This window comes from Denticeps clupeoides, chromosome 5 (assembly GCF_900700375.1).
Source record: "Denticeps clupeoides chromosome 5, fDenClu1.1, whole genome shotgun sequence".
NCBI classification, from domain to species: Eukaryota; Metazoa; Chordata; class Actinopteri; order Clupeiformes; family Denticipitidae; genus Denticeps; species Denticeps clupeoides.
Window position 1 is genome coordinate 22514182 of NC_041711.1, and position 17006 is coordinate 22531187.

Genomic DNA, 17006 nt, shown 5'->3' on the forward strand with positions numbered 1-17006 from the left:
CACCATTATTCTGTTCTGTTCATCTTCAGTCTTTCATGCTGCTCATGTAACAAATCCAGAAAAAAATTGTATCGGAAACATTTGTGACTTCATAAACATGAAATTTAGACATTAGAGGTATAATGGTTCAGGTATTGGCAGAAATATAACTCAAAACCATGCACACTCAAAGATACATTTGCATATAAACCAATATTTTATTGTACATATTTAGAAATAAATGTTTTTTTAAAGAACATCCATAGGTCCCCAATACAGAATCACCAAATAAAGCTGGTTTCTTGAATAAATACAGATACATTAAGCAAAATAGCTGTAAATGTGAATTTTAAAAGGATAAAAATACTTCTTGTTGTCTTCGTGATCTCTTCATCAATGATAGTGAGAAAATAAATTTAGCTCCCAAAAGGTATTTTGCCAAAAACTAGCTGAAGTTCATCTTTACTATAAAATAGCAAATGCTTAATATTTCACAGTCATTTTTATTTATTTGTTCCATCATCCAGATGGATACCCTCTTCATATGACCTATTCATCCTACTCTGCACTTGAAAAGACATTCTACCCAACAACACTCAGTCAGCATAACTCCTTTCGTCTGTACAGCCTATGAAAGTTGGAACGGTCTTGTCTATTTTACTACCCATCAAGTGGATGGAATTCCAGAATGAGTGCTTTATACAAGTTGCTTACCATGTACTAACAAATCACTCAAAACACTTTAATTAATTATTAAAATCAGCCTTAATGCACTGCACTCATTTAAAGTCACATTGTGTAGAATTAGCTAGAGTGTAGTAAAGATGCCTTCTTTTTTTTCCTCTTGTATGGCAAAAAACAAAGCAAAACCTGCTTTTGGAGTAGTCTGAAGGACAGTTACACAGACATTAGTGTAAGGTGCAAGCATGTGTCTGTCCCGTAATTACACTTCTGCCATCTAGTGGCGATGTTACTGCATGAACACTGTTTCCAAATTATGAATGTAGAGATAAGTGCAAATGTATGAATGTTTATATCCATTATTCTAAATATGTATATAAAGAACAAAAATAAACTAAAAAGTGAACTATGAAAAAATATACTGAGATATGCCCAGTCCTGCCCTGTTACCTCCTGGTAGCCCCCTGCTTGATGAACCACATCAACTCCATTTTAACTTCTCTGAGTAACGTCTCATGGCTCAGAAGTGTAGTGCTCAAATCCATAAAGTACATAAATGAGGTAACCAATTTAAAGCCTCAAGGTGCATCTAGTCAATGTTAGTATTGAGCATGAACACTGAATGCAAGCAGCAGAACCAAATTCTGTCAGGAGAGAGACTTGGGGCAAAAACTTCACTGACTAGGTGAATAATACATGAAATAAATAATATTGATTTCCCTCAATACAATGGAGCTCTTCCAAAATTTGGATGTAGTAAGAATTTTATATAATTTGAGAATAACTGTTGGCTCATTGACATTTTCAATAGTCATCATTTAGATATGGTAATTTTTTTTTTTGGTAAAACACAGGTGCCCAGAAGTAATCAGAACATTTGGTCCTTGCATCATATCATTCACTGGCTTAAACAGTTAAACATTTTTGTGCCTGAATATCATGGATCCTTATGACAATTGACAAGTTAAAAGTTTCTGCCTTCTCTCGCTCAGACTCATTGAAACAGAATTTTTGGATGTGTAGGGCTGACCTGACCAGACCACTTTTTTTTTTTTTTTTTTTTAAACCGGCTGCAAAATATCCCCAAGAGCTCTCAAGCAGCAGTCGGTCAAAGGCTCTGAGTGATGTGGAAGATGAGCTCCATGTCCAGGGCATGGTGAGGCACACTAGAGCTGCCTCCATGGATGATGGGGATTAGGGCACCATCCATGTCATTCATGTAGCGCTGGGGGAGGGGACATCCACCGGAACCTGCCTGGTACTCCACCTGAAATCAGCACGCACACACACACACACTACATGAACCTCATTCCACACCATATATACTTTGCATACTTATCCACCTTATACCACCCACACTACATAGAAAATACACATGCATTTTTGCCCAATGGAGGCTTAGAACTGTGTGTTGGAATAAGCAATGTAATGTAATAAATGGGCAACTACAACACAGCAGCCCTGGAACCACTTTGTAGCAGCGCACCATGTCTGTGCCTGTGGAGATTCGCAGTCCCAGGGAGTTGAGGTTGTTGCCAGTTAGTACAGACAGATGGGGGCAGAGCGCAGCACAGCTTGCTGCAACCATCTCCTGCTGGAACTGACCACATGATGTCAACACTGAGGACAGAGAACAGTCTGGAGTCTTCAACATGTAGAATACCTAGTTTAAAAAAGCAGACAGAGATAGAGAGTGGACAGGGAAAAAAAGTGGAGAGACAATGTGAATTCTAGAATGGTAATAATTTTATGAAAATATTATTTGTAGTCCCGCCCAGTAGTCATTTTGGCTCACCTCAGTGCATTTGATGGTCCAGCCATCAGCCTCAAATTCAGACTCCTGTTGGACTCTGATGCTGGGAACCCCTTCAAGAGACTTTCTATCTATTGGGCTTACCACCCTGCAGAAACAGATCAATTAAAATATGGGTAAAATCAGGGAATCCAAAGGTTGTGACAGTCCAGCTTCCAGGGAGCTGCCATACCCAACATTCACCGGTGGTGTCCAGTCCACCCAGCGCACAGTGACTGCTTCCCGGGGCTCCCCAGGCTCAGCTCGCCCACACTGAATTAGAAAATCTGACTGGTCCCGTAGGGCTTGACGGAGTGCCTCCATACTGTCTGGTGGGATCTGCACCATCAATCCATCTAAAAGAACCAGACCATTCCAATTTCACAGAGCCATGCAAAATGTTTAGCAATATGGAAAAAAATTATTTTGCAGGCTTCATCAGCAAAATGTGTTTTAACAACAAATCTGAACAGGATACCTTCCACAATACTGGACTTAGCAATGAATCCTGATGAGGATTTAAGGGCTCCATTAAAAACCACAAAACTGGCCCCAGTAACTATAGCAGAGAGAAAAGAATCATGAAAACCTCCTCAATCTAAAAAATAAAATTAAATAACCCACACTGACAGATGGACTACCTTTCTGGCTCATCCCCGGCCTGCTGCTGGACTGTGTCTGGTAGCTGCAGTCTTCATTCTGGGTGCAGACCAGGTGGGCGTCAGCTTCTGGGCTGAAGCAGCCACCCACACTGATCACATGTTCATTTGATGCATTCACTACCTTCATCATCTGGCCAAGGATGGGGCAAAAAAAACAAAAAACAACACTAAGACTGAAGCAACTGAACCACTGATTTTGGAATAAGGCTGTAATATATACAAAATGTAGGAAAAAGTTATACTTTTCCACATGCGTATGAATATTCATATAACAATAACATTTAAAGATGGTAAGAATTTAATCTTCTCTGCAAAGTCATCCTCTCAACTTTATGCACATTGTATTGTCACAGTTACAGTGTATTTGTCAGAAAGACTAAATAATTTGACACATGAATGATCAATCCATAAGAGATATGAATTAGAAAGTGTACTGGGCATCACAGAGGAAAAATAACTAATTCTAGTCAAGTGAAGCTGAAGGGCAGCAGACTGACCTCACTGAATTTACTCTTGGGGATGTCAACATAGCTGTGGCCCATTTCCATGTGTATCCTCAAGCCATCCACCACAGGCAGACTGTACTGAAAATTCCTGAGGTCCTGAGGGAGCAATACACTGTTTCAATAAAACATTCATTCAGTAAATCTATCTTTTATGGTCCCCAGCACTAAAATGATTAATTATAAATCCCTCTTTAAAAAAGGCCACTGGTAATCTCTCTGTAGGGCTTCAGTGGTTACTGGGACCATTCAATGGATGGTCTACATGATCATGCATGACTCCTGATGAGGAGGCAGAAATGAATTAGTTCCTGTCTTGTAATTTACCAAGTAATTAGGATTGGAGTCACCAGGTTGCTGAGGCAGTACTGTGGGAGTACAGTGGGGGCCATTATCAAAAAACTTGGTTTACTTATTTACTTATATTTAGAACAATAAATGATTCATAGCACAATGCCACTGAACACTATGGAATGTAGCCCAGTAGTCCAATGTAAAAAAAAAATGCAGTTTCATTATCAAAGTAGGTTGAGCTTTCTGGCACTATAATAACAGTTCATGTATCCTCCATTTTAACTCTGTGAAGAGTTATCTTAAAGTTGTAACCGGTTGGAAAGTCAAGTTTAACTAGCAGGGCAAGAACACATCCTGAGATTTTGGTTGAGTTTATCTTAAGGGGAAGTGTAAGGCAATTTGTGCGCCATGTGTATTTTCAATGTAGGGTGGGTGGTATAAGGTGGATAAGTACATGTGCGCCAAAGCTCCTTATAGGTGAATAAATATGTACAAACGGCTTCTGTGACTGACTGTGTTACCTGAGGGGATGAAACACTTACAGCGAGCAGGTTCATGATGGTATGTCCTGTCTCCCTGAACACTGACTGGCGAAAGCGCACACTCATGAGTGTGCAGGGATACACTGCATAGGGACAAATATGAAACAAGTTTTACTCTGTTCGGTCTCAGGTGTCAGTCTCTACACCTGCATTCCGGTTCTGCTTTATATCTGAATAAATATGCTCAAAGAAAGAAAGGGAACACAAAAACCTTGAGAGAATGACACTTCAGTCCAAGCACACATAATATAAATCACATCATTCAACGTTCATGTAATCGCATGATCTGACACTGTAATTGCAGTTTGACTTGTTGCTTGGACAGTTTGATTTCACAGAAGTGTGACTTGGAGTCACATTGTGTTGTTTAAGTGTTCCCTTCATTTTTTTGAGCAGTGTAGATATATTTTTAATTCCAGCATTAAATATTTCATAGATGAAAAAGAGGTGACAACCACATTAAAGAGAAGAGATGTCTGTACATACAGGCAAGCAGAGTCCAAGTTAGATTACAACTTGTCTACCGTTACTGGCTCACCGTCGAATTCTGCTCCCAGCCGAAGCAGCAGTCGCAAGGGAAACACTTTGGCCCATGGGACCTCCAGTTTCTGCAGGAGGACTCCGCACAGGTAGGGCGCACTGGGAAGGGCCAGGTCCTCCAGAGGCTGGAAAGAAGGAGAGAAAAACAGGAAGCCACCATGGTCCTTTGTGCCTAGGAACATGTCTGTGAATGTCACATTCCCCAAGTCCTTAATGAACTTTCCTGAAAACACACACACAATGCACAATTATATTAGTACTAAATGCAAAAACACAGGGATAATACAGTAGATTTTGAATAAGTCCACAATGGCTTAAATGTTAAATTTTATCTTATCCAATTACTAATGAACAAATTAGAAATGTATACGGTTGCCAACTTTCTCAACCCCAAATGAGTGACACTTTCTTGCAGGTGCGTGCAAAGAGAAGCTTCAGCCATAATAATAGATCTATATTAAGTAATCCTGCAGGATGTCGCTCGTCTGCCGTGGGTTTGACACCCCTGAAACAGTCTGTAACTCAGAGCAATGTTTGCATGAGTTTTGCCATGCTTACAGTAGTCTATTATTGGCTGATCAAGCTGTGATTGGAATGTGGGACTGGAGCTGCCCCGGAAGGGACAAAACAAAAGCCACCCATATTTCGGGATGTCCTGAACAATTCGGGATGGTTGGCAACCCTACATATGATGCTTATGTTAGATAGAATAAAACAAAGGATCCTGATCGGTTACTATAACTGGAATGACAGTAGTAAGCTAAAATGTGATTGGCTGTCTCCACCCTCACCTCTCTGAGCGTCTTGGTAGATGCTGCTGTAGAGAGAAAACATATCCCTGGGCAGAGAGTTTTCCTCTGGGATGTGCTCAATCACAAACAGCAGCTCTGGTTGGCCCAGTGCTTGCAGCCCATTAGAGCTGATACACCAGCACTTCCTCTCACAGTCTGACAAACACACAACCAACATGGCTTATTAAGGGTAGACATATAAATAATAATAATTGATAAAAAAAAAAATTCTAGAACATTTAGTAACCGAAGCAAACATTCTAAGTGTCACCTAAAACCATTGAATCATCAGTCACATAAAATATAAAATATATAAAATCATCTTTGATGATTTGCACTGTGATGCAAATTATTATTAAAGGTCCCTGACATGATTTAAAAAAAAAGTCTTAGTGGTCCCCTAATACTACTGTGTATCTGAAGTCTCTTTACAAAATTCAGCCTTGGTGCAATTACTTTTAGCCAGTTCCACAATGAGATTTCCCCAGGACGTGGCATTTCTGTGTCTGTAGCTGTAAATTGTAATGAGGCATAGACATTATTTTTGCCGCAGACATGACGTCGTGTAAACTTTCCCCATACGACAACATAAGGGGACAAATTCCAGATCTGAGCTGCTACAATCTATTCATGTCTGGGGTTCCCTTCAAACAATTGCCTGGTTTTTGTTTTGTCTATAGAGAGCAGGAATGGAAAAAATGTTTTGAGGTCAAACAAGAAAGTAATCGAAATGAGTTCCTCACATGTGACCAGTTTGATGTTAATCAGCAAGTTAGCATTAAGAACAAAGGTCAAAGGTCGTGGACCCCCTTCTTCTAAGAGCAGCAGAATTTGGCATGTGGCAGGACGCTCTTCTACCAACAAATCTGCATTGAGAACAAAAGAGAGCTGTTGTAAAAAGATACAGGAAACAAATTTGTTTTAATACAAAAAAAAAAAATGAACACATGCTGCTGTTTTCAGGTTCACATAACTCCGAAAGAGATTAATGTTCATGATTGGCTGACCAAAATCATACAAAGCGTGGGGCACCATGCAGTATAGCAGACAATGCAAACCGCAGTGTCTCTCACCTCCATCATTTTCATCTCCAGTCAGAATCAACAGGGGAGGGAGACCTTCATCATCCTCAGGCAGAAGGCAGGCATCGAGAGGCACATTGCCATTCAGCCCACAGAGCAGTGCCAGGTCCCAGGGCCCACTGACAGCTGGCCGGCTCATGGCGGACACCCCCTCGCCATCCTTCTCAGAAAGCATCTCCTTACTGCCAGGCTGAGATGCAGGGGATGAAGGAGGAAAAAAAGAAAAAATAACATTCTGCACTTCAATGTCAAATTTGAAAATTTAAGGTAAAACATGCCCCAGGTTTCTAACTCTACCAGTTGAAGAATGAAATACAAATTGGCACCATGGTTGGCCAGTGGGCTAAACAAAATGTGTGCAAATGACATACTCTGTTTAATGGCTTATTCTTCTAAACCTTTTAAAATAGCTGAAATTATCAATGACAAGTCGATCAAATAAAAATGAACATAGAGAGCCATGTGCATTTGTTTCCAGGAAAAATCTGATAAAATATTATTGAAACCTTTATTGGATATTTATATAAACTGTGCAATATACAATGAATTTCCCTTTTATGAAAACAGTAAAGTGTATTGTACAGTATATCACATTTGGTAAATGCTGGTACTTTGGCCAAAACGTACTTGTCGCCAGAAGTTGGCTGTGTGTTTAGTGGTTTTGAAGCTGTACAAGCTGTACACTGACTACTTTATACTGTATCAAAGTGTACTGGCTTCCCTCACTGCGACACCCATGTTTTTTTCGTGCTGGTTTTTCCATGGTACTGTTAGTGAGAGATCAAGCGTGCCACCTCTTCCACACACTTAGACCGAGGCATCAGAACTGGCTTTCATCCTCTCATATTTATATAGATATTTGTCAGCTTTGCGGTGCATTGTTACATCCTTACTCAAAAAAAAAAAAAAAAAAAGTTAAATATGGAATAAAAGTACAACGTGATCAGATTTTTGAGCAATGGCGTAAATACTGCAACACGATGCCTGTATAATACTGAAAGTGTACAGTCAACTGCACACCAAATCCAGGTTACTGACAATGCTATTGAACTGGTACACGGTCACAGCAGTCCACCTACCGGTGGAGGATCTGGAGTGATTGGGCTGCTCTCTGAAGACTGCCTCCTAGACTTCACCGACAGTCTGGTGGTGTCGGCTACCTCTCCATTTGGCAAGATGCCATCTGCAAACCACACATGCTTCTGCTCCCTCGGGAACCCTGAACAGACATTAGGAATGTGTGAAATATGCTGCGTTCAGCACACTAATCAGTATACATTACAGGTGAGTCCAGACTTGAGTCAGTTTCCCATTCATGGATTAAGCCTAGTCCTGGACTAAAAGAGAGTTGCTAAAATGCTTTTAGTCTAGAACTAGGCTTATTCCATGAAAGGGAAACTAACCCTAAAGGCATAAAATTTGAATGTGAAGGCTGCATGACTGCCCATTCAGAACTAGTGTTTTCATTGAGGTTGAGTTACTCATTTGTTTAAGATTGTACTGATCTGAAATTAATGAACAACTCTGTCATATTTGGTGGTAATGTTGCAAGAAAAGATCAGTTAGAATGCCATGTACTGACCAGTTACACCTTCCCTACTCTATGGAGGACGGGAATACTCGAGCAAATGCATTTTTATTGAACTATTACCTAGCTCCCGAATAACACAATGAATCATGAAGCAATTTTAGGTTCCTGCCTTCACGTTATGGACAGCGTGACATAAAACTCAAACCATATGAGGAGTGGGCAAGGCAGCACAATATGAAAAACTCAAGAGTTTCATTCAGGAAGCACGCCTCTGTGACAGCAGCCGCTTTCAGCACCTCGTATCAATAAACAGCATCAGAAGGAAAACCAGAATATCCAGATGAAAATACTGACTCTGCAAAAGCATTTTTACTCAAACTCCAACTCTCTGTTCACAGTCTTTGGAACTGTGTATTAAATGTGGTGTATTTACCGGGGTGCTTGAGGACGGACACAGGCACCATGACAGTGGGTGGCGGGGAGTTAAGTGTGCCTGCAGCGCGTGCCTGCTGCATGGGTGGAATGGTGGAGCAGTACTCAGATGGAACGTTGGGGTTAGGGCTAGGACCTGTCGGGCTCATCATCCTCTCAAAGGCCTGGGCTGAAAAATCAAGAACCAAGACCGCAGAAGCATTCAAAGGGAGAAAACAAGGAGTTGTGAGAGAAACGCATATAAAAACACCCAGAAAGGCCAGTTGCAACATTAAAAACACTGAAAGAAACACTGATGAGTATCTCATCACAGCAGCAGTAATCAAGATTATGTTGGAGACAGAAAAAAACAAATAAGAATATAAAGAATATCTGAGAATTTCTGATATGACCAGAAAACTGGGTCAGAGCCTCTCCGAAACAGCAGGTGGCTGGAACCTACCAAAAGTGGTCCAAGAAAAGACAACCAGTGAACCAGCAAATGGGTCATGGATGCTCAAGGCCTGTTCAGGTCAGATGGAGAGCTACAGTAACACAAACCACTGAAAGGCTTAATGCTGATTAAAAAAAGAAGAAGCCAGAATACACAGAGAAGCATAGCTTGCTCTTTATGTGGCCGTGTAGCCTGGTCAAGGTGCTCACGGTGACCACTATCCACCTCCAAATGTGCCACGTGAGTAGTAGAACCTGAACTACGGGCAATAATCTGACTTTTTTCTGACTTCTGGCTGCGGGCGGCACTACTGAGCAACGTTCTGCTGCAAAACGCGGGGTCCTGCATTCACATGGATGTACACCTACCCAAACAACATGGCACTGCTTCAGAGCGATAATGCACTCGGGCACACAGGAAAAGGTATGAAAAACACGAGGAAGGATATCAGGAAGACTGCAAGATGTTGACACCACAATCTGATCAAGCATCTGCAAGATGCACTAGAAAAACAAGTCAGACCCATGGAGTCCATGTCTCCAGCAATCAGTATGATTGTGGGAGATTTCATGTTTTGGCTGACTGTTGTAGAAATGAATAAATCATATTGATGCAGTATCAACACATTTGCCGTCGCTTTAGTGTTTGTTTTTTTAGCCGAGATTCAGTCCATGCCACGGGACAGCCCAATAACAGCCTTCGTAAGTCCTGTCTACAGGTAAACTGAATAGCAGAAAGGCACTGAAGTGGCCCTGCAGCAAAGTTGCAGTGCTGCAAACGGCAAAATTGAATCCAGCAAATAAAAATCTGCCACTGCCTGCCAAACGCAGCAGGGCTAGCAGAGCAGTAAGGTGCTGAGTCAGCCTTGGATTTCATTAAATTGATTAGGAACCATCAAACTGATTACACTGACGTCAGCTCGCCATATCTGCTCGATGCAGCATATCACATTCCACACACTTGCATCTTGCACACTGTCTAATAAGTGAAACTGAACTTAGAAAAAAATTAAAAATACAAAATTCAAATGCCACCTCTGCTCCCTCGCAAGCATTAAACGCTATCCATGAACCGGACCATTTCCTTTTTAAAAACGCTCCTCGAGCAATCAGACGAACGAAACGCTGAGCTTACCGCCAAGTCTGTCCCCTCCCCAGGCCTCAGAAAACGTCCGCCCTCAAACATCAATCGGAGCAAAACACAGCATCCCTGCGCTGCCTGTGCCTCTGACAAAGCAGCCCATGCTGAAGGGTGGAGCCTGTCCTGACGGAGCCCACGATGGACAAGGAATGGCCCACTTTCAGAAGCACACTGGGTTCCGTCTGCTCCGGAATCAAGCATGGATGACGAGAGCCTTGTGCCTTATGGCCTTGGTCGGATTGTCTCGCTCTCTCACACGCACACGTACACACACAATGATGAATGAGCCAGCACAGTGACAGATGTGAGTCAGCACACACCCCTTTCTGCAGGATAAGAGAGACCGGGTGAGTGCGTGTCTGAGGCGGTTCCTCATCACGTGCACTGATGAGGTCCTACACACACACACACACACACACACACACACACACACAGTCAAGGACACCCTCTCTGTCCTGTGGCCCCACCCACAGAGAATCTCTCTCGCTCAAAATACACACACTGTTTCTTGCCGCTCGCTCTCTCCGACACACACCCACACAAAAACACTTTCCCTGTAACGCGCCTATCCAGCATCAGTTCCCCAGTAAGGGGTAACACAGAGCTCGAAGCTCGCTCTCACAGTGCCTCAGCACACAGCCGCGACCAACAGACAAACAGACGTACCTCTCTGTAGAGAGTCATGGCACAGAACACAGACTCTGGCCTCTTTCTCCAAGTACTTCAGTCTGCTTTTTCTGCTGCAACAGACAGCACAGTAAACCTGGGAAAATAAATAACAAGACAAGATTCACATTAATATATACACACACACACACACACACACACACCGGTCTTGACGCAGACACCACTGTAATTAGACCTTAAGCTTGAAACTGACACTCTGGGACTCAGTTAGATTTACAGGGACTAAAAATACTTTTGACCGACTCAGTCCCCTTCTGCTGAATCAACTCTCAATTCAGCAGCAGTAAAACAGAACCGTGAAAAGAAAGACACACACGAGAAGTGAAGCACAGCACACTGTGCACACAGCGAAATGTGTCCTCTGCATTTTAACCCACCACCCTTAGTGAGCCAGCAGTGTGTGGGGATGGTAAATTTGGCGGCTCGGGATTCAAAGCGGCAACCTTTCGATTACGGGTCAGCTTCCTTAACCGCTAGGTCACCACTGCCATCGGTCATGAGTAACAAGATATACAGTTATCTACACGGTGCTAGAATAACAATTACAAACCAAAAAAAAAAAGAACAACACAACCAAGACCTTAAACTTGACTGCCCTGCCCTGGAAAACGCAGCAAGATGTGGAAAGAAGAAGTGATACAGCCCGTGCAACAGTGAAACTCAGAGATCCTCTAAATGAGTGTTATTTTTTTTCCTTTCCAAGAGAAATAGGTTTCCAAATATAAACTTAAACCGAACATTTTTTTTTAACTGGTCAAAACTCATAAAATTTCTAAATCTTTTGTAACCTACTGCAGTTACAAAGTAGGCCTATTGTGTATTTCAGCGGTATTATTTTCTGCGACAATGTTGTTTTTTTCCGCTCACATTTGGCAAGTGGCAGCAGCTAATTTTGGACCCTGCTACTTCCCATTAATTAACCGCTGATGCAGAGAATAATGAGCGGCGCTGTAGTTACCAACTTGGAGAAATGGCCTGATACAATGGCTTGAGTTTAAAGGTTTACATTGACACCAGAGAATCTATATCTTCACATTCCAGCAATGTTTTACATTCGACTTCTCATCTTTAAATGAATCTATATATAGGGAATTTACACCGTTTTACTGCACAGAGGTGGCCACAGCACAGCATGTTGAACTGACCTTGCCACACGCCCGGCAGTGGTGCCTCCTCCTCGTGAAGGTGAATTTCTGCCCACAGTTCATGCAGACAGGAGCCTCAGAATCTGGGACCCAGGACGGCTGGACGGACCCCAGCGTATCAGCAGTCTCCAAACTCGGTGGGATCTCCAGAGCAGATGCATTCGATCCTAAAGGAGTTCCTGGAATAGATGGAGGCTCAGAGAACTCATCATAACCTTCGTCACTGGAGCAGACCGAACGGTCACATGGGGTCACCGGGATGACCTCATCAGAGTCTGGACCATTTTCGTCAGCACTTCCACAATTCAATTGGTCCTGGGAGGAACAAGCCCTCTTATGGATAGGTGATGTCCTTGAGGATTGGCTGGGCAAAACTTTAGGTCTGGCACCCCCATAATATGGGGGTGGCTCAATATCAATAGTCGACTTGAGTCCAGATGTATTCGTGATGTTCCCATGACCTGCTGGTTGTGTTTGCTCGGGGGAGGCGTCATTAGAGTCAGGAGAGGAGAGGTATGAGCTTTCAGGCTCATCAGCACATGTAACGGACAGGTCTATTTCTGGAGAGACCAGAACGTCCACCGTACAATTATTCAGCTCCTCTCCCAACAAACTGTCAAAATCCTCGAAATCCCGCTTTAATTTGGAAAAAACATCCCTTTCAGATTTAGCTGAAGACGCCTCAACCTGGCCGAGTAAAAATGCATCTAGGTCTTCATCTGTTACCATCCCGGTCGGCTGACCAGTCTGGAAAAAGTCACCGGAGAAGTCCATCTCTGATGAATACCTAAAGCCATTGTCTGTGTCAGAGTTAACTTGAGAGCAGCCAATCCCCTCACTAGGAGATAAACCTTCCTCAAATGTTCTACCTGCTGGAGGTGAGGTGGGGTGAACAGACGACTCCAGGTCTGAGTCAGAAGTCAGAGACAGCGGCTCAGAGTCTTCCTCAGGAGAGGCATCTGCACCCGCGCCGTGATCTCCAGTCACCAACTCACGCAAGCGCTGAGCGCCAGGAGAAGGCTGCTCTTCTGCTTCATTTAACTCTGAAGGAACAGCAACAGTCTTGTCCTCCTCTTCTCGTGCCGTGGCCTCAGCAGACTCCACAGCGGACACCAGAGAGCCACACATAGACACCGCCATAGAAAGGCAGGACACTGGGGATGTCTCCTCCACAGCGGGGCAGACAGCAGAGCTCGGAGTTTCTCCTTTGCTGTAATCCACAGTTTGGTCCTCAGGCAGGACCGACTCGTCCTCTGTGGTGCTGTTCAGCTCGGTGCCCACGCCGCTAACGTCACCCTCCTCACTGTAGTGAGAAACTGAACTGGAAACCTGTTCATCTTCTTGAAGAGAACTATTCTCATCCTCCTTGTTTGCCCCATTTTGGTGTAGTTTGACTTTGGGTTCCTCCAATGACTCCTGGGAATTACCAGGAAGGTCCTGATGCTCACATATCCTTTCTGCTGCAGCAGGCAGAATAACATCCAGCAGACTAAGGGAAGTGGATGGTTCGTGTCCCTGAAACTCCCGTTCACACAGGTTTTCCAGACTGCAACAGTGATCCAACACGTCACTGGACAATGACTCAGCAGGAGTGTTAAAATCCACCAGTAGTTCCTCCTCAAGCTCCTTCTCAGCCACCTCCAGCTGTCTGAAGGCATCGTGGCTGTTTGCACACAGAAGGATGGCAGATCCAGTGTCATTCACTAGATCACACACCGGTTTCAGAGTCCGATCTGGGCATGGTGGGGTCTGGCTTTTGATGGCCCTGGCATCAGCAGTGTCAACGGAGGACAGGAGGTCAACTCCAGTCAGAGGTATCCCTTTAGTCTCAGGCTCTCTTTGGCTTTCCCTGAACATGGATGCCGGGGACTGGCCATAGCAAAGTGAATTGAGGTCAGGGACTGGTGAGGATGAAGGAACAAAGCACTGAGGCCCTCCACAGTGACTGGGGTAAAGATCCAAGGAAGCAGGAGATGTAGCAGCCTGGCAGTCAAGCTCCTCTAAAACACAATGGGACAAAGGGCAATTTAGTCTCTGGGGACTAAAACAGCACCGTGTGCTGTGCTGCTGTGTATCACAATGACAATCACTTCACTTTAAATGTGCATCTTCCATAAACAACAATAAAAAATATCCACAGAGAAGCAGTATTCATATTACAATAAATATAACAAAAATCAGTATATTTGTGGTTACTCAGACAAAAATAAGTAACTGAATAAACTCTGACCTGTATTCAGTTCAAAATCATCCAGCAGCTTATCCAAGTCACACACTGCTGCCTTGAAAAAACTGTCCATCCTGGGGGCATCTGAGGCTCCACTTACCCCATATGACCCTATGAAAAATTCACAAAGAGCAAAACAGTCATCTTGCATCTAATAACCGGGAATTATACAAAACTTCACATCTGCCATGTTACAAACTAAATTTGACCATTTGCAGCACAGTCACCCTATATTATTACTCGTCCATATTCAGTTCATCACACTGACATTGATGCCTCTATCAGACACCCAATGTTATGCGCTTAAAGGCATCTCAGCAGCAGAACTCCTGCTTTTGTGGAATATCTGACTGGTCGCCATTATTATGGGCACTAGTGCTGCACTGCGAAGGGAGCTCGGGTTCAGACTCTGATCTGAAGTGACTCTTTAAACACAAAAACACACACACACGCCTTTGGCCTAATGGTCAGCTAGCTAACAACATTTTAACCAGCGATCTTCCTGAGCAACGCCGCGTACACGCCGACTTTTATCCGGGAAACAGTTCAACCGGATTCTCGTTCAGAAAATGGATTTAAAAAAAAGAAACGTGCACACACACACACACACACACACACACACAAAAGACGGCTTTACTTATAACACAGCAGCGATTTGAAACATTGGTTTAGGGTTTCATGTCGAAGTTAAAACTGGACCTGGTCCTAATTCGGAAGTAAGACAGCAAAATAACATTTCAACACGAACAGTTTACATTCTTAGAAAGAGCAGCCGAACTACTGATAAACTCTAAAATTCACAGCATGCCTCCACTCCCTTAGTCTGATACAAAGGTGGAATGGTCAGGAAATTAAAACCACGAATTTATTAAACGGGGCGCCTTTAATTAGGCAATTGGCACAGCTCATAATGATCCCTTTTGAATAATTATATTGTTTTTTTAGCCAACGTCGCTAAGCAGACGGCCACAGTGCCTCGACCCGGGTACAAGCCGCTAACTATGCGGAGGACCGGCAACTACCGGGAAAAAGCTCATAGCTCGACCGCCGCCCGATGCTCCTAATCCGCCTTCAGATTAGTCGGCGAGGGTCGCTGCTGGGAAATCAGCCTGTGCTTCAGGTTGTAGGTGCGGACTCGGCTACAGAGCACTTCCGTCTTCGCCAGTTTGTGTGTGTTGCCAGATCTCGCTACTGAAACGGGCCATCTGCGCTTGACTTTGTGGAAGGAAACAAACGACGTTTAGTAAATGGTTTCGCCAATCTGTTAATTTCTTTACATGGTAGGATTAAAGATGCTGTCTGGTACTGCTATAAATACGTGTTGACACGTCAAAACAGTTGAGCAGAGGTTAAGGAGACTTTAGAGAACCACTCTGTTTGCTAGCTAGCTAGAAACGAAAGATACGATTCTTTTATTTTTATTATTTTAAAAGACATTATGAACAATGTCAACAAAATCCGAACTGCATGTCGCTTATAAAGACACTGACTTGGCAACATAATTGTTTCTGACGATTCTTCTCCAAATTAGTTTACTGCGCTATCAACTACTGATCAGGTAGCGCCGCCTAGGTACCTGGAGTGTGCAGACAAAAACTGGAATAAAATCCCTTCGTAAAATCCACTTACATTAACTCAGCGGTCCGAATGGTGCATTTATGGTGGTATACATGCTTATATGTCGCAAAAAGACAGACATGTATTAAAAATATATTTTTAACTTGGTTCACATTTGATTGCCTCTGATTGCCCGGATGTCTGATGTTCTTTTATCATACATTCTTAATTTACTTATGGATTAATTATGGATGTGTGGGATAAAAAATAAAAACATAATTTATACAGGATAAATTAGTTGACTTCATATAAGAAAACCCATTCACACAAACTAGAATATATATGTATTTTTATGTGCATTTTTCATAGTGTTTTCTTCAAGTTTATTTGATAAAAAGTGTAAATGTCATCAACAAAAAAACCAACATGCTTTAGTTAGTAGTTAATAGGTAGTTAATGACTGTCAATATCCATTGACAGTAAACATTTAGTAGTTTGTCTAATTCCCGCATTATCTCATACAATATATTTTAACATTATTCTAGTATTCTGTAGCTACTGGCTACGCAGGCTACGCAGCTCCTCGTCCAGGCAATGGTCATCTCCAAACTCGACTACTGTAACTCTCTCCTGGCTGGAGCCTCTGCAGTCACCATAATACCACTCCAGATGATCCAAAATATGGCAGCCCGTCTCATTTTCAATCAGCCAAAATACACCCATGTTACACCTCTTCTTACCTCCCTCCACTGGCTCCTGGTAGCTGCTCGCATTGAGTTCAAATCCTTGATGCTGCCTACAGGGCTGTAAATGGAACTGCGCCCTCCTACATCAACACAATACTACCTAGCTACACTCCTGCATGCCACCTCAGATCTGCAAACGAAAGGAGACTAAAAATTCCTTCTTCACGGGGTCTCCGATTCCAATCATCTCTGTTCTCCGTTGTTGTCCCTGGCTGGTGGAACAACCTGCCCTCCTCCACACG

General features: G+C 43.0%; 1 protein-coding gene across 2 annotated transcripts; it reads right to left on the reverse strand.

The window, feature by feature from the left end:
- Window positions 1–173: 173 nt before the first annotated feature.
- Window positions 174–15616, reverse strand: zfyve16 (zinc finger, FYVE domain containing 16). 2 transcript variants are annotated; one of them, XM_028978902.1, is made up of 18 exons: window positions 15484–15616; window positions 14465–14572; window positions 12235–14234; window positions 11069–11165; window positions 8831–8998; window positions 7946–8085; window positions 6858–7056; window positions 6528–6650; window positions 5785–5940; window positions 4992–5216; window positions 4454–4536; window positions 3612–3716; window positions 3094–3244; window positions 2931–3011; window positions 2646–2808; window positions 2456–2561; window positions 2147–2323; window positions 174–1927 (listed from the first exon to the last, which is right to left on the reverse strand). In XM_028978902.1, the coding sequence occupies exons 2-18, from the start codon at window positions 14532–14534 to the stop codon at window positions 1769–1771; spliced, it is 4203 nt and encodes a 1400-aa protein (XP_028834735.1). In that variant the 5' UTR covers window positions 14535–14572; window positions 15484–15616; the 3' UTR covers window positions 174–1768. The 2 variants fall into 2 exon arrangements, 1 of the variants encoding a protein (XP_028834735.1); XR_003749706.1 differs by lacking the exon at window positions 174–1927 and having other exon boundaries at window positions 2186–2323; window positions 2657–2808.
- Between the last annotated feature and the right edge of the window lie 1390 nt (window positions 15617–17006).

Coding starts and splice junctions, on each gene's coding strand:
- zfyve16 (XM_028978902.1), bottom strand. CDS start 14,534: ATGGACAGTTTTTTCAAGGCAGCAGTGTGTGACTTGGATAAGCTGCTG. Junction 14,235..14,464: donor TGATTTTGAACTGAATACAG/GTCAGAGTTTAT, acceptor ATTGTGTTTTAG/AGGAGCTTGACTGCCAGGCT. Junction 5,941..6,527: donor TAACATCAAACTGGTCACAT/GTGAGGAACTCA, acceptor TGTGTTTGTCAG/ACTGTGAGAGGAAGTGCTGG.